The following is a 25,061-nucleotide window of genomic DNA, read 5'->3' on the forward strand; positions in this document are numbered from 1 at the left end:
AGGAGGTAAGGAAATGTTAACATATTTGGCAAGGCAAACTGAACTCTGTCTTCTGCTTTTCTTTAATTAAACCTTTGTAGTTTTATATTTTTTATCATGTAAGGCAAATTCAATGTTATCTTATCAAGTTCTTAAAATCTCCTAGTGGTGTTCTTTCCAAGACCACAGGAGATTGCATTAACCTGCTGAATCATATGAAGTGGTGGGACAGTTACAAGGCTGAGCGTTCACGTCCAGGAGCACAGGATGCTGTTCTTCCTGTTCCGCACATTTGGGACCCTTCCTTCCTATGTCTCTCCGTGCTTCTTGCTGACATGAAGTCTGTTGCACATAACATTTTCTTGCAGCAATTGCAGACTGTCTTTGGACTCACTGCTATGCTCTGACAGTCACTGGGAAGAGGTACTATTGCTTTAAATCATTATCTACCTTACTAGTTCTGATGCTTTTAATTTGAATATCAAGGCTTACCTAAACAAAAAGTTGGCATTCCATATAGATCACAGTAGTTTACCCCTGACTCTATCAAGGGTTTCCTTCATTGGTTAGTGCTTCCTGAACTTTGGCAAATGGAAGTAGCATGAGTAGGGATTCTGGATTTGAATGGAAAGTTAGTATGCTCACATCCATATAAATGTCAGATAAACTTAGATATTTATTAAAACCTTTTCTTCATTCAAATCAGTTGTTTATGTCTGCATGTCTGAGCTGGCTTCCTCTGCACTACCGTTCCCTCTGAAGGAACTAGAATGGATGGATGGTGGACATTTTCTACCTACTGCATCTTCATTATTAGAGGCACCTTTTCCTAACATTCTTCTATTATTGCATTTTGAAGCTTTTCTCCTTCAACCTCTTTCCTACAGTGCTAGCAGTTGGATAGGTCTCAGATAGATCTTTAAAAAAAATCAAGTAAAATATATATTCAAGTCCTACAAATAAAACAAATGGATATAAACATAATACATATATATTCATATATAAACATGCATTTATACATATAGATTAGACACACAGCTTTCTAGGATGGCAGTCTGTCTCTTTGACATTCTAAAGGCTGAACCCAAGGCCTTGACATATGCAAGGTAAATTGTTGACCTCGGAGTCACAACCCTTGCCTATCTTCATTGCCAAGTCCATTGCCATTTTAAGCATGTCTGTGGTGTTTTTTTTTAACTGCTTTAATTGGTGGTTTAATTGTCTTTGTAAATGCTTATCTTACACCAATCTTTTGTCTTTTATGTTAGATTTTTATTAGAAGTGTTTATAGACTCTTAGTTTTATAGGAAATTTATTTTCCTTTATAGTTAAAGCAAATCATGCTGGGAACTAGTAGAACACACGTCACAAACTGAAGACAGAAAGTGTCTGCGCTCTCTCTGGCTCCTTAGTGAGGCTTCCAGTCGTCTTGCCTCAATAAACTATGGCCTCTGAAAGCGCCAGAAACAGCTGAGGCGTGCCTGGATGAGGCAGCCTATCTCTCCCGTTATTCAGCCTTCATGAGACACTGCTTCCTGTAAAACCTACTGGCAGTTCATTTGTCCTTAAGCAAATGAGGTGGCCAGCTGAGATCTCATTTTATTTAAAGCTTATTTAAAAACCTTTAAACTGCCTTATATTTTATATATACCATCCTGCTTTCTAAGTCCATCCTATTAGATTGTAGCAGAAATATAAACAGTCACTAGGGACAGTCTGCACTCCAACCCAGCCGTAGGGTGTTCATTCTATTCACGGCTCTCCTGTGTACCCTTACCTATTTGTAGATCACACTGGAGGCAGATCTCACCTAACTTTTCAATCGCTCATGTCACAGAATGACTGACTAGACCAATGACAAACTTGAGTTTCTCAGAATCCTCCCCATGTAGAGCCCTCCGTGTCAGACGGTTTCTTGCTAAGAGAAACCAAATCTTTCTCTAGCTTTAGGGCTGCCTCCCTGGCATCTGGTTTACTCAGCCACACCTACCTAACTAGAATGAAAAAGATTCAATACAGAAATCATTATCAACACTAAAACACATCTGCTTTACTTAGAAGTGGCTATCTGGAAAGGGCACTATTATTTATATGGACATATGCTTGATATTTCCCCCCTTTGTGCTTCATGCCTCTAATATATTAAAACAAATCAGAGAAATCCTCCCTGCTCCTCTCTCTATATATTTAGTTAGTTAGTTAGTTAGTTAGTTAGTTGGTTGGTTGGAGGGAACATCACAGATCACTTCCATAGTGATTGTTCTCTGCTACACAGATAGCCAAACGTTGGGAATTTGGTTCAGGACCGCAAACAGGTTGAGATGGTTAACTATGATGAAGGTTTACTGTCGAGGTAAAATTAATGTAAAAATTCAATCAGTTTTCTTGTTTCTGGCCCCATTATACTTAATGGCAATGAAATAGATTCCAAGGAAACTCAGAGCCGGGCACACACATATTATCAGCTCAAAACCATATCAAAGAACATACTTACACATGCCTACTTAAGAATATACTTTACAACCACACATGTTTTCAGAAGCAGTGAGGGTCCCAAGTGAGTTTTCATACTTGTAAAAGTTTGCTCTTCAAGATTTATTTATATGAGAACAACTAAGGAAGGGAGGGAAGGAGGGAGGAAGAGAAGGTGGGGGGGGGGGGGAGAGAGAGAGACAGAGAGAGAGAGACAGAGAGAGACAGAGACAGACAGAGACAGAGAGAGAGGGATGGAGGGAGAAAGAGAAGGGGGAGGGAGGGTTGGACGGAGAGAGAAAGAAGGAGGGAGGGAGGGAAGGAGAGAGAGAGAGAAAGAGAGAGAGAGAGAGAGAGGGAGAGAGAGAGAGAAGAGAGAGGGGGGGGGAGAGGGAGAGAGAGAGAGAGAAACTTGCATGGGTGAGGAGAGAGGTGAGAAAGCCTGTCCTAGTGCAACTCCATTGGTGGGGCTACACCATTTCCTCCATTGTAGGAGAGAAGGTAGGTAGGGCACAGTTTCTGCAAGCATAAGTGATGCTTAGAGGAAAATTAAATCACGGAATGATGCCGAGGCTGATTATTCGACTGCACTTTAAAAGCCAGAGATTGCAGTCTGTGAGTCCAAAGTGGTTTCATATGGACTGCCACAGCTGCGGTTTACTCTTGAAACTCTAACCTGTCAAATTAGAAGCAGGCAAGGCCTCTGCTCCTAATGGCTCCCCTTTCTACTTGTACTGTCTGTAGTTATGTCTATAAGTTTATCATTTTTTTATTCATTTCAACTATGCCATTTGATTGAGTAAAATATGGAAAGTACTTGTCATCTTGGAGAAGAAGATCCTGGGATGCCGTGGGCTTAAAGGAACCATCAACTTTAGGCTTGCTGTACAGATACGGCTGACTTCCACTCTACATGTCCTTGCCAAGGTTTGCTGATATTTCATTATCCTCATTAACACTGTACAGTGTATACTACAATAGCGGACAGTGGTTCAGATGTGTGAGTATGGAGCGATTTCTGCTCTGGAGACTTGACTGATTTTACTATTCCAACATTCTTCCTGCTCTCCTCTGCTATTTTGAGCCTGGTGTTTTAGCACCTTGATTCTCTTTCTCAACTGTGGGCGGCTGACTTATTTAGTGGAGATCTGCCCCAGTGAAATTGAAAAGTCAGGTGCTCAGATTTTACATGTAATGTTGTAGAGCCCTCCCTCATGGGCTCTCTCCACGCACATCTCATGATATGAAATATTAAAGACTACGTACAAACACTTTCCTCCCCAAGCAACACCATAAGTGAAACCATGTCCTATAAAATCATATCCTGTTGGGGACATAATGACATCAGTGTTGGGGACATAATGACATCAGAAATACATGCTTATAATCTGCTTTAGACAACTTAGTGTATTTTTGGCTCATGGCAAAGTTGAAGTAAAACCATTTGCAGTTGCCTCAAAGCAAGATAACCACACTTTTCTAAGGTAATTGATACCTAAGAGACTACTGCCTTCAGATCACAGTTCAGGATCTAGGCATGCTAATTCTTTAAAGAATGTTGTTAACATTTACAATGCATAGATGTCAACTGGACTCCTTCCAAAATTTAATGTGAAATAATTACCCAGTTTAGCATGCATAGAGACCACGGTACAATAGGCATTTAGAAACTCCCTTGGAATTCTGGAATTATCTCTTGCCCAATTTAAAGGGAGAGAAACTGAGATTTCTTTTTGAAGGTAAAAGTAGAATAGTTGCAGTAAGAACTAAGAATACTACCATGTATGTTGGAAGGCACTCAAGTGAAGTCAATCATTACTTTCATTTTCTCCTGGAGTATATTGAAAGAAACAGTGATTTAAAGTATAGATAGCTAAAGTAAACACAAGACATACAATTTTTATATTCATTGTGAGAACATGTGTAGGGAATACAAATATGTCACTTGTGTTCTGTGACAGTGATATAAAGCATATAGCTTCCCTGGACACCACCTTAGCCAGAGAGGCTAACCGCAAACTGCCAACAGCAATCTGAAAGGCAGATCTTCACTCTCTGTGCCAAGACAAAAGCTGTAAGAATTACCTTTACCCCAGAGGCAAATGGATAATTTGGAACAAAAAAAAATTAAGTAAATATTTAATCTAAAGTGGTCTGAATGGAAGAAAGTGCATCAGCAAATGTCAGATCCAGAGTATGGAATGCTTGCCATTTCCAAAGAAGAAAACACAGAATCAAAATGCAAGATGTTTCTCAAAGACAAGTGTGGAGCAAAACTTCCTCCCTTCCCAGGGCTTGCTCTTGAGGGTGCTGCGGACAAAGGCACTGACTTGGGCATTTCAGGCTACATTCAAAGATACCACCGGATGGACAGGAAGGGCGAGCACGGGCCTGGAGCTGGGCGGGAAGGATGTGCCATACCTCCATTCTCTCCTGTTTGACATCATCGAGCTCGTTGTCTTCAAACATTGCCAGCAGCTCTCCTGTCTGGTCGATAGAGTTGATCAGGTCCTGAGCGATCTTCTGTCTCTTGTTTGTACCGCTGCTGCCACTCAGTTTTTCTTCATGAGGATTGGGAAGGAGACAAAGCAAAAGTGCGCTGAGCAGGGTTCGCCAGCACCACCAGTGCAGCAGACACTGCATGCATGTGAGGCTCACTCAGAGCCATCTTACACAGAAACTCTCCCTCTAAAATAAACCATTCAGAAATCAACTGCCAACATCACAAAAATAGAATTAAATTACTTATTAATTACCACAGTAAGTGTGAAAGGGCTGACTGAATGCCTTATGAAAGGAAGAGAGGGCTCTTAGGTTTGGCAAGGAATCCTGCTCCATAGTACTTACAAGAGAAATAAAACACAAGCAGGAAAGAGAGGGCACACAAGGCATATGCTAGCAAAGAAGGCAGATTTGACAGCTCCCAGTGTTAGAAAACACAGTCCATGAGCAAAACTGCTATACAAGACAGCCTGGAACATTATCTGATAAAAGAGGAAGACTAAGGATATTCTTCTATAGACTAGAGATAACAAACAAACAAACAAATGTCCCAAATACCACAGATGGATACCTATTAAGAAATGTGATCAATATAAGATACTTGAGTATATTTCTTTCAAACTTTGATTATTTATGGCAAGGCCAATAAAATTAAAAGTACAAGGGCTTCAGCATCTATGTCAGCATGCTCAGAAATGAGGGGTCTAATCATTTTGTTTTCTTCTGAAATAAAAATTTTAATGAACACATGATCACAGTAAGGGCTGGGGATGTAGCTGAGTAATAGTGTGTTTGTGGTCCTCGTGCAAGACTGGGTGCAATCCCCAACACCAAGCAAATGTGTGTGTGTGTGTGTGTGTGTGTGAGTGTGTGTGAGCATAAATATACACCCCCACAATATTAGACGTACTTTCTCCTTTGTTGTCCTTCCCTTCCCCCTTTTCTTCCCTCTCTTTATGTTATCCACCAATCCCCAACTTAAGATACAGCTCACAATCATTCTCCTGTATGTAACCATCACACATTTCTCTGTGTTCATGTATTTACAATAAATTTCTTTATGTGTGTATTTTATTCATTTTCCTTTAAAAATAACTTATGGCCGTTCTTTATGAAGAGAGATTCTTTTATCTTCTCTCCCACCCATGTTTCCTCATTGAGGACAGAGAAATTCTTCTGAAAGCCCTGCATAACCATCTATATCTTATAGTATCTACTAACATAGTTTTCAGTCCATCCTCTGTTGATAAGCAGACACGCTGGATCAGTGTTTGCACTGGGGAAATGCTGTAAGTAGCAGTCCATTCATAGGTGTGCTCTTTCCTCAGGGTATGAGTTTCCAAGAATGGAAATGTTATTGGCGCTTCAAATTTCATCAAAGAAATTCTGAGCCTTTCTGGCCACATATGTGGCAGAGGATGGCCTTGTTGGACATCAGTGGGAGGAGCGACCCTTGGGTCTGAGGGGATTCGATGCCACAGTGTAGGGGAATACCAGGGCAGGAAGGTGGGAGTAAGTGAATGAGGGGGTGAGCACCCTCAAAGAGGCAGGGGGTAGGGGTTTCCAGAGGGGAGACCTGGAAAGAATAACATTTGAAATGTAAATAAAACAGTATCTAATAAAAGAAATCTTTTTGGAAAAAAGAAATTCTGAGCCTGTTTTCTCCACATTTCTACTCAGAACTTCAGGGAAAAGCCAATGTATCTAAAGTAAATTTTGCACAGTTAACCCATAACCAACAGGGAACTCCAGCACCTTCTCATGTCTGCCAGCTACCCTGGGAGCCTTTCTGTTTACCATCTATGTTTATCTTTTGCCAACAAGGATGCTTCCTATCACCCCGTTGCTGTCTGCTTATCCATTGCAGAGCATCTTTTGTCATAATCTAAAAATGTTATGTAATTAAGTTACTTTATCTTCTGACTCCTCTCTACCTCCGCAGAGTGGAAACTGTCAATCTTTAAGTCTCCTTTTCAGATATACTGCTTCCTTCCTTTTTTTCTTACTTATGCACCCAGGATTTGTTTTGTATACAGTCAATTCTGTATGTTTCACATTTAGTGTCTTTAATAAAGTACATCACCACTAATACCTACATTTTCCGGCTACCCTGGACTGTGTCATACCTTGAATCTCCATGTCTCAGATTCTGTTCTTGGATTTCCTAGGTTATATCAGTTAGTGATACACAAAGTCCTCAATGACACACAGGATTGAAATATACATTTATTCTTTGATTTCATCCTTTCTCAAGCTACATATGGCCATTTCTTGCTCCATAGGGAAGCTATGATATTTCTGTATGATTCATTCCAAGAAAACATTATTAGAATTATACCCAAATGACCATGAATTCAGTAATTTTGGTTGAATTGATACATTTAGTATGTTTCTATTCTTTTGACCTTTCTTGTTTTATTTACTCCTAATTTAATCCATCCCTGTAGTCAATATTAATAAAATGCTCCCTAATTTAAATCCAAGGACTATTTTCCTTGAACTCTGCAGGAGAGGAGGCAAAGGACTGTGATGCTCACCACTGTTTTAGGATATTTATGTTGATCCCACATATTGAGTAACATGCTTCCTAAGTAGTCAAGATGGGGTTATTACTCCTTTAAAATTAAAGATTAGTGAAATGAACCCTATAAGCTATCCATGGTTAGTTCAAGTGTAAAAGTATAAAAGCTATCCACTCTTCGTTAAGTGTATGAGTGGGTGAACCATCATGCCAATTACACTTTTTAAAACAGTATTCTGTGGACACAGTGAACAAAATAAATGCTACCATTGATATTCCATTCTAAGGAAGTACGGTTTAAGTACAGATACTCCAAAATTTTGCTAGTTTATTATTTAGCTGTTATCCTAAACTAGTGGTTCTCAACCTACCCAATGCTATGACTCTTGAATAGAATTCCTCACGTGATAGTGACCCCAGACCATAAAACGCTTTTGTTGGTACTTCATAGTTGTAATTTTGCTACTGTTATGAATTGTAGTCTAACTATCTGATAGGAGGATGTTGGATATGTGACCCCTTTAAAAAGATCATTTGCCCCTGCAAAGGGGTTGTGACGCACAGGTTGAGAACACTGTAACAAACAGTGTATCATCTTCCTTATTCTTTTAGGTATTTTAATACAGAATTCTATGAGTAATGCTAGAATTTTCTTGTCCACATCTATCAAACACTTACTGGGTGCAAGATTTTGTGACCTTTCCATTTATCTTTCTGTTGACATTTGTGATCTTTATTTCTTTTGTTTTTTTAAAAAGTTCAGTCATCCATGTTGATAAACCTACCATTTCTTCTTTTTGTCCATGTGAAGTAGTAATGTTCTTTTCTATTCTATTATTGTTTTTCTGTTTTCTATGTCCATTACTTACAGTGTTGCTTTTCTTTCCTTTTGGGGTATGAATCACATGTGTACATGGTGTACTATGCACACATGTGCTGCTGTAACTGCCTGGATATATGTGCACAGTCAAAGGCATCAACTGTCCTCCTCTACTCTTCTCTGCTGCACTCCTGGCAAGCATGGCTTTATTCTTTTCCCTTAAGATAAAACCATAAGGGCTGGGGACATGGCTGTGTGGGTAAGGTGCTCGCCATGTAAGCCTGATGGCCTGAGTGTGCATCACCGGACCTACATTGAAACTGGAGGTAGGAGTGTGGGCATCTGCAGTTGCAGTGCTCAGTATAGCTCTACCAGGAGATGCGAGGCTGAAGCAGGAGAGTCTCCAGAAATATACAGAACAGTTAGTCTGAGGCATGTAACAGTGAATAAGCTAGGAGTAGGGAAAGGACTGATACTCAAAGCTCAAGGTTGTCTTTTGACTTCCACACATGTGCCCATGCACAAGAGAAAACTATCACGATATGTATTACTGTATTTATTTACTTGTATTGAGGTAGGGCCCTGGCACAGTAACATGAGCTCTACAACAGAGCTACACACCTTGCTGATTTAAAAGTGAATACATAACTCAGAAAGTTACCGCAAGGGATCATAAAGGCGTTGTTAAATGTTGCAGCTAGTGGTTAATATGGATTAATGAACAGGATATCAGTGAGACTTGGGGAGTAAGAAAGAACTATTTTTCATTGGAATAATAATGGTTATACCAAATAAAGATGACTCAAGCATTATGGTGATCTGCTGCTTACGATAAATATGTTAATAAAGCTTTAGAATGAAATATGCTTATAATAAAAATAATTATAATACATATAATATATATAAATGCTTATAGTAAAAATAATTATAGAAAACTTTTTCATAATTATGTGCCTGCTAATTTATATCATGGTTTTTCCCTTAAGAAAAGATAGGAGTAACATTTAAGTCCATCTTTGCCTAAATTATGCAGCTTTAAAAAAGGAATTGCTAAGCAGTGAATACATTATCATTTCAGGGTAGAGTCTGGACATAGATCTTAATATAGCAGCTAACTCTGTAGAAAAAAGATACAAGCTGAAGCCAGAAGTTAATGAAATCAATGATGGAGAATTCTAGAAGTGAAGTCCATAGAAAATAATAAATTTGTTTAAACATTATGAGATATGTGTGTGTGTGTGTGTATGTGTTTCCTTTTGGTTTCAGTTTGGTAGTTCTGTCTAGGAGCATAGTTATTTTTGCAGATGACAATGTCATACAGCAACCTTAAGAGCTTTGACAGACTATTTTAGATGACTCCCTAGTGCAACCCTGTTCCCAGCTCCAGGCAAACACTACTCTCTGTTCGCCCTTTCTCGCTACTTGTCAGTCGGAGATCTGTGGTCTCTGTGGTGGGCTTCTACTTCATCCACAGATGAGCATGATGTGGTAGTCAATTCCACTTTATTGCCCTAAATACTTCTTGTATAAATACAAAATACAAAATTACAAAAAGTATTCATTTATGTTTTTATGTGTTGGCAGACAGTGTGCTGACTCTAGCTTTCTGCTATGAAGTGTGAACATCTCTCTTCATTTGGCTTTATTGGGTGTTCAATAGCTGGTTTACTTTGTCTTTTTACTTTTTCTTTTTGAGAAACTTCTAGGATGTTTTCTGAAGTGGCTGTACCATTTTATCCTCCTCCTAGCAACATAAGCTAGATCTCTGCACACCCTCAGCATTTGCCTTCCTTCATCTGTCTAATCCCAGATATCCTGGAAGGTAGGAGCAGCCTGTTATTGTGGTTCTGATTTGCATTTGTACTAAGGCCCAGGCTAGTGGTCATCTTTTCTGGCATCTCGTAGCTAGTGTTTTAGGTCTCTGCAAGGTTGTCTCTTATTCATTTTAAAGCTGTATTATTGTCTTTTTTTACGGAATTGATGAGTTCTTTAAACATTTAGGTTATAAATTCCTTGATAAAGGAACATATGTAAGATTTTTGAGTTCTGTTTTTTCTTGCTGCACATTCTTTGAAGCACAATGGCTTTAAACTTAATCAATGCTAATTCAATAGCAGCTCTGTTTGCTGTTGTGCTTCTGGTGTCCTGTGCACACAATACTGTCCTTACCCAGGCTGCCAACACTTACTCCTGCTTTCTTTTTAAAACTTTCTTTTCAGAAAAACGGCTCTGTAGATTAAAATGCCTGCTGTCACACCTGATGACCTAAGTTCAACACCAGGACCCACAGAGTGGAGGGAAAGAACCTTTTCCCGCAAACTATCTTCTGTCTTCTACACACTCACCATGGAATTCGCCCCATACATTCATACAGAAAACAAGTAAATAAAGATATAGCAAAAATGGAAAAAAAGACTTGAATTTTGTGTTGTAATAGTGAGCTCCCAATGATCTGTACTTAGGTTTTTTGTTCTTTTGTCTTTTTGGGAGGGGGCATACTGAAGTACAGAGGGATCAAATTATTTCTTTTCTATGTAGATTTCTAGATGTCGCAATGTCTCTAGTTGAAGGAGCGGTTTGCTCCTGATAGAACTGTTCTGCAAACCTGTCGAGCATCACCAGCCTCTCTGAGATCCTCACTTGTACACTCAGTCCTGATCACCCATTGACTAGCATGTGTCTGTCCTTCTGTCCACCACATCTTGTGTGTGTTATGGTGATTTACAGCAGTTTTGTGAGATGGTTCTGACTCTTCTGGGCCATGTATAGTCAAAACTGCTCTGTTCTCCTTTACCATCTGACCTTTCCACATGAATGACGTGAATCGGCCATTCATTTCCATAAAAAGCTGGAGTGATCTACAGCTCCAGGTGAGGCTGGCTAGTGCCTCAACAGTGCCAAGCGGTCTAGCCATGAATGATGGCTGTTTTTCTATTCCTCAGTCTTCCCCCGCCCCTCCCCCAACAGTGACTTGTAGTTTCTGTGTAGCAATCTTGTAAATCAGTGGTAATTTATTGCAAAATTGTTTATTTTCTGATGTTGTTATACATGTCTTCCTCATATGACTTTGGGTTGTTTGTCTTGAGTGTAAGGGAACTCTACCTACTTGTTTTGTTTACAGTTATCTTGCATCCTGAAAGGTAGAGCCAGGATCTAGTAAAGTCCGTTTTGAATAGTAGGATGTGAGCTTTTGGTGACTCTTTTTAGGAGTACACTGATTCTGTCCATGAAGGTTCTCCTTCTCTGGAGACTTCCCAAAGGTCCACAGATACTCTCTCTGTTGGCTCTCATAATTATCTCTGTTAGAACATGTAACAGTATAGAAAAATTTGAGTTTATTCTAATGGAGTTTGCTAGTTTGTTAAGGTACTTGGATAAGTATTTACAATTTTCTCAAATCTGATAAGTTTTCATTCACTGTTTTTTTGAATACTCTTTTTGATTCTCTCTATTTCTCCCTTCCTCCCTCCTCCTCCTCCTTCTCTTCTGATACATTATACTGATGTATTAGTGGCGTGTACACACCTTCTCATATATTACCCTGATGTATTAGTGGAGTGTACACTCCTTTTCTGAGTTACAAAAATGCTGATATACTTAATGGTGCCCTATACCTCCCCTCTACCGCCCAGACGGTTTCTCTGTGTAGCCCTGGCTGTCCTGGAACTCACTCTGTCGACTGGGCTGTCCTTGAATTCAGAAATTCACCTGCCTCTGCCTCCCAAGTGCTAGGATTAAAGGCGTGCGCCACCACCGCCCAGCTACCCTATACTTCTTTGAAGCACTATCTACTTTCTTATTTTTCATCATTTGTCTTCCGGCAAATTCAAAGTTTCTGTCGTGATAGTTTTCATCTTCCTTGTTGTTCTTAATTTTGTGTTTGTGTGTGTGTGTGTGTGTGTGTGTGTGTGCGCGCACGCGCATGCCATGATATTTTTTGTTAGAGGATAACTGCCACAAATCTGTTCTCTCTTTCCATGTGGGTTCAGGTTGAACTTGGGTCGTCAGGCTTGGTGGTGTTGTCTTCTGAGCATACGTACATTTAAACTCCATTATAATAATTTTTAAAAATTTAATCTGTTTCTCGATACTGTACATTTTATGAGCCATGATTTTCATCCTTACCTGTTCTTCTCTGAATTCAATTTCCTTTATTTATTTGAACATAGTACAATAGTTACTTTGAAGTTTTTGCATGCTAAATCCAACATCTGGATTCCAGTAGGCAATTTCTGTTGTCTACATTTTATTGTCTTTTTTTTAATAGATAATATCTACCTGTGCCTTTATACATCTAGAGTTTTATAATTGTTGAAATGAACGTTTTAAATGATATGCCACAGTAACTCAGGCAAATATTTCTTCCTTTTGGTGGGCTTGTTTTCCTCGCTTCTTTGTTCCATTGAGCATCCTCTGATATCACTCACCCCTCCACGGTGCACATTTATGTGTGCATTCTCTTCTATTTCCAGCTTTACATAGCCTCTGGCTTTTGCTTTTCAAGATTCCCACCAAGCTTCTAGCTGTTCTGTCTCTCAGTACCAAGCCTGGTTATGAATTTCCAGTAACAGCAAGCTACTGTTTTGTTTTTAAAGATTTAGTTTTATTATTTTAAATTATATGTAGGTTTGCATGTGTCTGCATGTGGGTATGTGCACATGAGCATGGGTGGCCTCAGAGGTGAGAGGTATTAGATTTTCTGGATCTGGAGTTACGAATGCTGGGAACCAAACTCAGGTCCTCTGCAACATTAGCAAGCGCTCCTAGCCCCAGAGCTACTACATTTCATGATATTCTTGGCAATTAAATGCTCCACATCTTAGTGTGCTAATGTTGAGTCCTTTGTTCTGCTGTGGCCTCCAGAGGGCTGTTCTTAGCTACTTCTCTGTCTCCTCTATTAAACTTCAAGCTAGCCACTCTTTTGCTTAGTGCTATACAATGGATCTCTCAGTCCTCAGTTTATTGCTAAGATTGCCACTTCTCTTTAAATAAGGTCCTAGGTATGGATTTCCACATGTTCTGCTCCAAATAACTTCCTCAAGGAGTCTGCAGAGTTCTCACTTCTTAAGGACTGCCTCTCTCAAGACTGAGAGTCTTGAGCCCTATGAGGTTCCAGAAGAGAAAATGACAAGGTTAAATTGCTAACAAGGAAGTACTTAAATTGCTAACACATGGAAGACCTCCTAATGCGGCCTCCGTGGTGGTGCTCCTTCAGGTGAGGGACTGGTTTACTTACCTTCCAGAAGGTCATCCTCATCAATGCCTTTGATGATCTTTGACTTGTAGTCTCGGATAAACATGTACTTTAGAAGTCTTCTAAGTTTTTTCTATTGAAATATAAAGTAAGAGGTTTATAATACATTTTTCATTACTAATTAAGAATTGCTTTAAGAATTAACTTCAATAGACTAGTGCCTGACGATCACTGAAGAAACACAACTATCATGAGTTTGATAGTATAAGTGGAAAATGTGGCCCTGCAGTAACAGCTAAAATGTGTGTATAAATGTGTTTTTATATGAGTCCATCCAGGCCTGCCAGAATCAAAATAACACTGTTTTGTATATTTTTAAAAAACATCTTAAATTCCTTTTGATGATTTCAATAAATACCATTTTGCCTTTGGTGAGCCAAGTGTACTTATGCTTTGGAATTTTGTATATATTTGGAGGCAAAAATTATGTAAAATAGACTTATAAACATCTAAACTGGGAGTTTTCAAGAATTCATTTTTATGTTTAATTTTTGAGACAAAACCTTGCTGTACAGTCCAGGGTGAACTTGAACTTGTGATCCTGTTGCCTCTGCCTACCCAGTGATAAAATAACCAGAGCATATTACCATACCTGGCCTGAGAATCCTTTCATAGGACAGTTATGGAAAGCATCTATAAGCTGAGAAATTTGTCTTCAGGCAACTCAAGCCTGCAAATGACAGCTAGGCCCTGATGATGGCCTTCCAGGATTTAGAAGAGGATGACAGTAGCTCTCAGCTTTAAGTGACTAATAAGGCCTTGTACTTTACTCTGTGCTAACCCTGGAAGGTATTAGCTCTGGTTCACAACCTGTAGAACTTGGATTTCTAAGAGTGGTTAAACACTTTTATAAAGCTCTTTACATGAATATCTCTCAATATTTTCAATATCCCCAAAGTTGAAACGAATCTATCCACCTCTTTTCATGCAGGGACCCGGAGGGAGATACAGCCTTATGACTAAAGCTTATCAGGGCTGGAAGTAGAGTAACCTCAGAGTCTAATTCTGTCATGTGCAAGTGAAGGAAGCCCACACCTCACATGCCTGCTGTCTGACTCCAGAGAGACCAGGGAGGCTGCTTCCCACAGCATGTGAAGCCCAGCCTGTGGTAGAAGCCACCTGACTACAGACTCAAGGCAGTCACAGTGCACCCTGCAGGGCCATCAGCTTTCCTTATTCTTTTCTCTTTGCTTTAACTCCGACCATTATTTTAATTTTATCCTGTTTAGTATTTTTCCTATATAAGCCTCTTTATAATCTTTTTGGAATACTTCAGAATATAAATAAAATTATTTGATAAAGATGAGAAAACTAATAACTATTTTGTTACAAGTATGTTGTTGGTTAGTCAAAATATTCTGGTAAGAGTCCAGGACACTAGAAATGCATCATCAAATGGCATATATTCCTGAAGTTTCTATACGATTTAAATGGCTGCCCTCCCTACAAGGGGAAGGAGCATCAGTATGGACTGTGTGTATGTCTTTATGTCTTCTCTGTGACAAGAAGAACTGGGAAGAGCTAAGTAGTCTCCTTTCCGAGCTGACCCCCCCCCCCCCCACATGTAAGGAACCTTGCCCCAGGGCCCTGGCTTTTTTTTTTTTTTTTTTCAGCAGTCTTCAGGACTCCTGGGCACAGCACCACTGCAGGTCCTGATGGCCTGCTTTCCCTTAAGGATCTCCAAGCACAAAACAAATTAACAATTCCTATGCTGTCTCCATAAAGTGCTCTTTCTCAGCCCCGCCCAGAGCCATCATAGAAACCATGTATCCTGTCAGGTTCCTTCCTACAACAACTCTCTTTCCCTGTCATACAAACTATAACATTCAGCACATCTTAAATGCTTAAGAATATCACATATATTGCTTCAAGCAGACTGTAAGCTGCTTGGCATTGATTCATTTCTTTTCCTTCACATATTCTTTATATTAATAGTCAGTTGATTAAAACAGATAGAAGTAGCATAGAATTTATTCAACTAGCTACTCATGAAAATTATGACAAAAATAAACATACAAAAATCAATCAACTCTAATATCTTAATAGCTAGGGTTCAGAGATTTTATTAAAAATAATAGATAGTAGTTTTTAAATTATTTGCATTAATTTGTTTATTTTTATAAGTCAGTGAAGAGAATAAACTTTGTATTTCAAGTTAAATATGATTCTGTGAAGGTCTGAATTCTACTAGTATTTAGAACTCTCCACCTGAGAGGAGAATGAATACACTTCTCAGAGGGGCAGTACTTCTAAGACCAGTGCAAAGCTGGTGCCTGGGGAAATGAGAGGGGAATGCAGTGACTAACAAGGACAGGGGAAGGGAAGAGTAACTCAAGGCAGTTTTCTCATATTCATGGAAAGACAAATGACTCCTGGAGTTACTGCATTTTGCTGTGCAAATCATGAAGGCTACCCATTGCTTCAATGGTTAGGTTCTCATTTGATAGCTCTAACAAGAGTCCATCCTTTCCTTAGGTAAGCTCAGTTAAGGATCAGGCCTCACATTAATGCAATGAAGTTGTTTTATGGTACCTTATCTTTTCTCATCAAGAACAGAAGATCTTCAGCAGCTATCACTCTTGCTCCCCGAAGCTGAGAGACTTCTGCAGCTTGCTGTAACTACAACAAAGGGAATGCAGGAAATTGCCTCATATTAATTATATATAGTACAATCACAATGTCTCAAGAGAGGTAAATCTCCCTACAATAAAGACCTGGGGCTAACCCAGCAATCATGTTCCTGCTTCTTAAAGCAAAGCTCCCTGTGTTTTAAGATATCCAAAAATGCTTAAATTAGCTTATGCACCCACCTGTAATAGATACAATAAACAGAACTCCTTGATCTCTTTCATGCAAAAGAGAAATCATATGTGGCTTCCAGAAATACATTAATACACCTGAAAATAATTTTATGAAATTTTATCCTTCCTACCCATGTGTGCAATGGTTTCGCTCAGTATCACTAGTTGAATAAGTATATTATTAATCTGAGCTCCCATGCTGGTATGATGTGAAATAGGCCCATTCAGTACTTTAAAGATCAACAAAAACAGAAGCTGTTTCTAATATCCAAAGGAAAAAAAATACTTTTCGCTTTGGCAAGTCTTCAGTGGCTAAAGGATTCAGTCCATAAATCATAATACTGGACGGCATTAATTTCTTTCCACACTAATTACATGCACACAAAAGTGAACTGTATCTGGGATGCACAAGGCAAAACACACACCCTGAAAAGCTAGATCCCCTAAAATATCCATCTGGGCCTTCAGAGCTGCAAAGCCGAGAGTTTTCAGGAATTCAGAAGCCCTAGAAACATAATCTTACTTGAAAATGACCTGGAAAATAAAAGAATGTGAAAAACGATAGTTCTAGTTTTTGGCAAAGGCAGACTCAGTTTCTTATTTTGATTAGTTGGAAGGAACATAAAATAGGTCCATCTGAAAAAAATCAAGATGCTGGAGCACATGTGAGAAAAAATGTGCCTGTGAGTTCTTCCAAATGTGATCAAACTGTGCTGATTGCACAGAACCAAGTCTCCCATCTTAAGTATTATAAACACATTTACATACGAGAGCTCCTCCACCAGCATGGGCCTTTCTTTGGAGTAAAATAACACAGGCTCCTGAGTGCTCCTCTTTAACGAAGCCACACTGCCATCTTCATTATTTGAAATTAAATGGTACATTTGTGCTGAAGGACCTCTGCATGAATGTTTAAACCATTCTGCTAACCAAATAAGCTTCAAACCATCTCTGAATGAGCAGACTATAGAAAGGACTCTCAGCTTCCCCTGTGTGGCTTTCCCACTGGATTTCCTGGATACTGGTAGTTGGTATATAAACAGAATCCTATCTAAATATAGAAATTTAAATTTAACTGTGAGCCATTTAAGAAGAAACCTTAGGAGGGGGTTGAAAAGATGATATATCTTGCCCCAAAGAAACCTAGCAGTTTTCACCATGAGCACAGTTTCCTTTGAAAATACTTAGAATGTCAGGGAAAATGTTCATACATCAATTTTTCAAATAAAAATCTTTTGATCACAGTCTAAGATACACTCAGTCAGGGTGGAGAATATGAGCCACGTATCCATGTCTCTGGACACACATAGAGAACTAGGAGACAGCTTATAAAGATGCTTTATTTTTTTAGTTTTTTTTAGATGAAGAAGTGGTTTTACATGAAAACCACTATAGACATCAGGAATATTCATGCCAACAAAGGACCAGGTGAAGTACATGCCTCTAACAGACAACCCAGTAAGTCAATGGTTCATCTATATCCACAGCCAGAGCTCTCCACAGTACTCTGTAAAATGACGCTTGCAAGTGCAATGACCAGAAACACGACAAAATAATAAAGGCTGAAGAGCTCAACATTTTGTACCACTTTTCCAAACCATCTGTTACAGTAGGCAAAAAAAAATTATATTTTATCACTGGGTTTTATTTTTATTTAAAAGAAATTAAGACAGGTTCTCCAGAAAGACAAACATGGTATGTTTATAAGAGGATATTCTCTGCAAAGTAAAGGATAACTGGGCTATTGTCCACATACCCAAAAAACTACGGGACAAAGATGCTCAAGCAAGGGAAGCTTGGGTGGATATCTCTGGGAAAGGGAAATCGAATGCAGACTGGAGTGAGGTAGGGAGGAATGGAACAGGGCAGGTAGGTGGGGAAGACGGAGGGAGAGAGTACAGGGAGAGACAACTAGAATCAGGGAGCATCTCTCAGATAAGCTAGAAACATGCAATGGAAACTCCCAGGAATCTATGAGGGTGACCTTAGCTAAGACTCCCAGCAATGAGTGATTCTCCAAGCCTGAACTGGCCATCTCCTGTAACTAGGAAAGACTTCCAGTGGAAGGAATGGGACACCAATCCAGCCACAAACCCTCAACCTACAATTTGTTGGCCTACAAGATGTGCTGGGGTAAAGGTGGGAAATTGTGGGAGTGGCCAACCAATGACTGGGCCAGCTTGATACCTATGCAATGAAAGGGAGCCTGCCCTTGACACTGCCTGGAGGATCAGGACTGAGGCTGGATAGCCCAGAGACCTAGGATAGGAAAGTAGTCCTAATGATATTCTGCCATACTCAGACTAGCACATAGGCCAATTGTCATCAGGGAGGCTTCACCCAGCAACAGATGGAAAGAGAGGTAGAAACTCACAGCTAAACATGAGGCAGAGATCAAGGAATTCTGTGGAAGAGGAGGAATTGTAGGATCCAGAATGGTGAAGGACCCTAAAAGAAAACCCACAGAATCAAATAACCTGGGCTTATAGGGACTCACAGAGACTAACCCACCAATCAGGGAGTCTGCATGGGATTGACCTAGGTTTTCTGCACATATTACAGTTGTATAGCTTGATGTTCTACGTAGGACCCCTGACAGTGGGAGCAGGGGCTGTCTCTGACTCTTAACTGTGTTGGAGACCATTTTTCTCATACTGGGTTGTTCTGTCCAGACTTAATGCAAGGAGAGTGGAGGTGCCTAGTCATAGTGAAACTTGATATGCCCTCTTTGGTTGATATCCATGGGAGATCTGCCCTTTTCTGAAGAGAAATGGAAGAGGAGTGGATTAGGGAGTCAGAACAGATGGGAGGCGGGGCAAGGCAGCAGTGGAGGGTCCAAGAGGAGATAAAAAGAAGACAGGTTCTCCTAATGTCACCTGGTTAGCCTACTCCCTTGCCGAGGCTGGCCCTTGCTTCTGCCTCCTGAGGGCTGAGACGAAGAGCTCATGCCACTACCACCTCCAGTTCACCATGGGCCTTTTTAGCTTCTCTCAGCTAAAGAACACTTTCCACCATCCACACTGTGAGCATCCCCCATGCTCTGGCTCTGTCTAGTTACTATGCTCTGGGTATACCTAGGACTAATGAGTTCTGGACACTAGAATTATCTCCTAAATGCTCATGTCTTCTCTAGCAAGGAAGGAAAGGAACTTAGTAGCTAGTTAAATTAATCCATGTGAACACACATATTGCATATTGGCTTATTCCCTTAAAATTTCTGTCAGTGCCTACCAACACAAATAAAGTGATCTTTGCTAATAGTATAAGACACAGCTTGGCATGTTGGCCCTTCAGATGCATGAGTGGACACTCATGGTCACTGCATTCATGAAAAGAAAGGCACTGATATCAGAAATGCTCTGGAAACTTTCAGTGTGAAAGAGAGTTGATTATGTACTCTAAAATTTAAGTATATATTTATTTTAAAAATTTGCATACAAGGGATTAAATATGATTATCATTTTGAACACGTGTTTCAGTGTTTCTCTTCCCCTTCCCCATGTCTCTGCTAACCTTAAGGTCCCTATAACTTCCCCATGCCCAGCACTCCTTTCCTCCTCCACGGTCCACATGTCCTTGATCGCATTCCATCCTTCCTTATTGCCAAGCTTTTCTTTCCTTCTCTTGGCCTCTCTTCCAGCATAAAAGCCAGGTTACCCAAACTCAGAAGCAGTATGTTTTCCCTGATATGCAGTTCCAGGCCAGTAATGTAGACATAGGTGCTAATGTGAATAAAGTATAATGTTTGACATTTATTATTTACTTGTGTATGTGCACAGGGCACATGTAGAAGTGAAGGACCACTTGCTGGAGCTGCTTCTCTCCTTCTACCACACCTGTTCCAGAGATTAAACGCCGGTGTGTGTGTGTGTGTGTGTGTGTGTGTGTGTGTGTGTGTGTGTGTGTCAGTCATGGCGACAAGGCCCTTCACCCGCTGAGCCATCTCAGTGGGTCTTGATTTCTTTCTTACTAAAAAAAAAATGGATTCTTAATTTGTAAAAATAAATGCAAGTTATATTTTTCTGGAAGTAGTTAAAGCACCATGAAACAAAATTCCATTTTTCATAAGCAATATTTAATTATATAAAATATGTTAGAAATTATGGTGTAGACTAATAATTTAAGACAAATAGCTAGTTTACTAACCACTTGATTTCTCTTAACTTGTTAAAATTAGTACATAGCAAATTGGTAAAATATTCTGCAGAAAGACAATATAATTCTACCACAAGAGTAGCTCAAAGTGTTTTAATTACTTCTGATATGATAAAGATCTTTATTTGGAAAATGGATGATTGTGCTCTTGGCAACTATTGAAAAATAAAAATAATTCATCTAACATTACAGCTCATTATTGGTAGGCTGATCATATTAAAGGGTACAATATAAAGTCATATAAATAAGCACCAGCTTTATATCCAGCAGGAAATGCAATACATGCATGCTATTTCAAGTGTTTTATTTTTTTTTTCTTCTTTTAAAGACAGGTCTATATGTAGCAGATGCTGTCCTAGAACCCAACTACATAGGAAAAGCTAATTTTGAACTTGATCTTCCTGCCTCAGTTTCCTGGTTTGAAAATTATGGTATATACCACATCTTGATTATCTTTAATCCTACAAATAATTGTTTCAACCTCTCACTTTTGCCAATGATGCTAACAATTGGTATTTTTCTCCACTTTATAACATTTTCAGCAATGTTTGGATATGTTCCTGATCTGCCCAGGGCTGGGCATGTTCTCTCTGCTCCACAGTGTTTATCGTAATACAGGCTTTGGAGATTTTTATTGATCAGCTTCTACATGACAGTGTCTCCAAATAGTTACGTATCGATTCACCAGCTGCAACCACCATCCTAGGACCAACAGTTATTATATACTGAGTACCACTTTGTATAGTCAATGTATAAATATTAAGTTGTAGTTAAAATTATTTCTGAAAAGCACATGTTGGCAAAGGCCAAATGCAGTCTGGGTTCCCAACAAATGGAGGGCAGAAGACCACATCCAACAGTCACACATGCTTCTACCAGCAGCCACTTCCAATTCTCACTCTCACTACTTAGAAATAAAGCGAATCTACTGGGAAAACTTACACTGCTTTATTATATGCTTTACCTATTGTAAACTTACTATGAATTACACCTCTACTGGTGATGTAGTGATCTCAGAGGCTTTGAGTTGAACCACCATTTTCTCTCCTTCAGATCGTGCCTATCTATTGCATTTTCTGCTGAATATAAAGCTGGTACTTACTTATACGACTTTATAAATGAATATTTGTCAATGGTTTAGTCATGATAATCAAATTTCTCTTTAGAATTTATTTTCTTAGCCAGGCAGTGGTGGCACATGCCTTTAATTCTAGCACCTGGAAGACAGAGAAATGCAGATCTCTGAATTTGAGGTCAGCCTGGTCTACAGAGAGTCAGAGTCTGTCTGTCTACCTTCTCTTTCTCTCTCTCTCTCCCCTCCCCTCCCTCTGTGTGTGACACACACACACACACACACACACACACACACACACACACGTTGTCTCTGATGTTGAGAATTACCTTGTTTCCCCTTCCTTCCTGGGCTAACTGCTCTGGGACCTGCTAGGACCTCAGCCTAGATGGGGAGGTCCACATCTCGGTGCCAAGTTCCCTTCTCTGGTGCTTACTTTTTCCATAAGCAGACAGTTAACACAAGCAAACAGAAATCACAGCATCCGTTCCTCTCCTGTGGTTAGTTATGGTTAAAAGATGACTGTGAAAATTTTTGAAGAAAAGGTCTTTGTAGAACAAATATTTTAAAGACATGTCAGTCTGCAATGCATTTAGGCAGGGCTGGTAGGATGGCTTTGTGACTAAGAGCACTTGCTGCCAAACCTGATAACCTGAGTTTGAGCCCCAGGGCCCGACATGGTGGAAGGAGAGAACTGACTTCAGGTTAAGTCATTCTTTGACCTCCATATGTACACAGCTCCCATCTTCTAGAAGAACGTGCTATTGATGGCTGAGGCATCTCTGCAGCCTCTGCAGACAGCTTTGATATACATAAGCACATGTTAAGTTGGCTCTCCAATTAACTGTCCTACTCTTCCTGTATTCTAAGTGTTACATGACTTAGCCCCCATAACAAATCTGTGGGGGAAATCCAGGAAGATGAAATTATGACTCTAAATGATGGATGTGTGACATCCATCCAGAGTTATTTGTTTTCAAAATTATTTGTCACTTACAACACTGGAAAATATTATCATTAGTCACACCCTGAACTGCAGAGAAAAAAATATACCCATAAAAACCCCCATGAACAGACTTACAATGTTCAATTTGACTGTGTGCCCTTACACTGGTATGAAGGCACTGCACACCCAGCAGACACTGACTTAGATGCGGGTCTTCCACAAGGCTTGCAGGATGTGGCTTGCTGGGCAACAGTAGCTATGCAAGGCTCTCAGTCACTGCCCTGATCTGAGGGGAACAGCCAACAGTGTAACCGGCCGGTATCTAGGCCTGTGTGGTGAGGCTGCTATGCTCAGTAGACTGGACATGAATTTTCAACTATTGATAATTTTATAGGAGTTAAGCCTATTTCAAGTGGAAAGAGCATCTGGGCTTGTCTCACAAAACATTTTCATTGCTGGCAAATGAATAGTTGCCAAAAAAAAAAAAAAAGGAGAAAATAAAAGTGTCTGAAAACATCCAAGTTAGTGGTTCTCATAGACACAGCCTAAGCACAAAAATCAAGTCTGAGAAAAGAATCACATTTGCTGCTGGACAGAGTCATCCTCCAGAATACTATAGAGAGGGGATAAATGATTTAATACTTTCCCGCCTAGGAACTGTTTCTTCACTAGTGACTATCTTCTGCCCTTAGACCTTTGAAACATTTAAAAAAAAAGTTTGAAATGATGAAAGATGTGTGTAAATTTTTAGAGTCTCATTCTTAGTAAGTCAAACACATTTAAGTGTTTAACAATATGATGGAGCTATAATTGTAAGTACCTTGGGAGAAGAAGAATTCATATATAAGCATATATGTATAAACAAACACATATACTAAAGTAAGGAATTGACAAGCTATAATTCATGTGGGCCTGCAATGATTTGGAATTTCTAATCTGCAATGACTATGTATTATTGTGTGAAGACAGCAGGCCAGACATAGTTATTTTTTTGGTTATTCATATTTAAATGAGAAAGTAGTTGGGCAGGCAGTAACTATTAGTTTTTTCTCTTACCTTGCAAATGAGGTATTTATAAGAAACTTTCATGTCTAATTTTTTTCAAAATTTAAAAGTAATAAAGTATATTTTCGTTGATAATATACATTAGTGTTCTCTGTGCTAAACTTGAATATTCCATTACTGATCTGGATTTCAGTTCGAATACTGTAATATTTGGTTTCGGTTGTTACTTTGACACATCTAGAGTCACTTGGAAAGGGAGTCTCCGTGAGGAAGTTCCTAGGACTGGCTCACCTCTGGGCACACTTGTAGGAGTGGTTTTTGTCTTTAATTATTCGGGTTAGTTAGGGTGGACTGCTCACCCTGGGCGAGGAGAGAACAGGCAGAGCACCAGCATGCTGCCCTGCCTCGCTCGGTGCTCTGCTCCTGGGACTCAGCTTCTACTCGCTTGACTTTCCACAGTGATGCGCTGCAACCTGGCACTTCGAGCACCAAACTTTCTTTCTTCCTGAAGGTGTTTTTGTCAGAATATTTGACCACAGTGACAGCGAATAAAACAAAGACAAATACTGTATGGCTGGCTTAGAGTCATTAATTAGAAAAATACTCACTTATTTGACTTTACGCAAATGAGTTGTTTGCCTGCATGTATCTAGTGCAGCACAGTTGGGCCTAGGATAGTAGAGCCCAGAAAAGAGTGCTGGGTCCAGACATTTGTGCACTGCTGTGGGGGTGCTGGAGACCGACATTGATCTTCTGTGTGGAGCAAGTTCTCTTAACTGCTGGGACAGCTCTGCAGCAGCTGTTATTACTTTAAGAAAATTAACGACTAAAAGTAAAATACAGTGAATTTAGTTGCTTAAATTAACATATAATGAAGCTGCAAGCAAGTCAAGCCTACTTTGAATTTGTGCAACATAATTTACAGCTGTCTTCACGCTGCCGGGTAACTAGAAAGTGATGCTTGCTGAAACCCCAAAGATGCAGACTTGATGTCATTTTCATTTCTTAAGATTTCCAAACTCTTTTGGTGGCTTACAGTATCTGCTTACCTCCTGGAACAGTAGTCACATCTGCAGCCACTCCCATTGCTGTTTCTAAAGTCTCACAGACATGGAGTTGCATCTGTTACTTCACAGGACAAAAGTGTAACAAGATAAAGGCTGTATTTCTTTTTTTGGTGTACTTGTGGATTTTCACAAGATAGTCTGATTGAGTTCTCTCTAGGAAGTTCACAGTAAGCACAGGTCTCTGGTGTGCTTCTACCAGAGTTCAATATACTAATGCACAAGCTTCCCAAATGGCAAGGGAGAGGAAGAACACTGCCTGGAAGGAGCCAGGGGATTCAGCACGACTGCTCCTCCTCTAAGTTTGGCAAATGCTGACTTATAATATTGACTATTATTGAGAAAATATATGGAGAAAGTGGCAGTTTTAGACTTCTCCCATGGCAGTTTCTGCTTTTGAGACTCAGCAGCAGTGACAGGCAGAGGACAGCAGCCTGCGCAGACGCTCAGGTCCAGTGTGGCTTACCATG

At 39.7% G+C, this 25,061-nt stretch overlaps 1 protein-coding gene across 1 annotated transcript in view; it reads right to left on the reverse strand.

Annotated features, from left to right (window-relative positions):
* Supt3h (SPT3 homolog, SAGA and STAGA complex component) overlaps nucleotides 1-25,061 on the reverse strand; it is a 360,073-nt gene that overhangs the window by 103,658 nt on the left and 231,354 nt on the right. Inside the window, exons 4-6 of the mRNA XM_052192221.1 lie at nucleotides 16,081-16,167; nucleotides 13,531-13,621; nucleotides 4,873-5,012 (exon numbers count right to left, since the gene is read on the reverse strand). Of these exons, the coding sequence (XP_052048181.1) occupies nucleotides 4,873-5,012; nucleotides 13,531-13,621; nucleotides 16,081-16,167 (318 nt within the window). The remainder of the gene's footprint in view (nucleotides 1-4,872; nucleotides 5,013-13,530; nucleotides 13,622-16,080; nucleotides 16,168-25,061) is intronic.

This window comes from Apodemus sylvaticus, chromosome 9 (genome assembly GCF_947179515.1).
Source record: "Apodemus sylvaticus chromosome 9, mApoSyl1.1, whole genome shotgun sequence".
NCBI lineage: Eukaryota > Metazoa > Chordata > Mammalia > Rodentia > Muridae > Apodemus > Apodemus sylvaticus.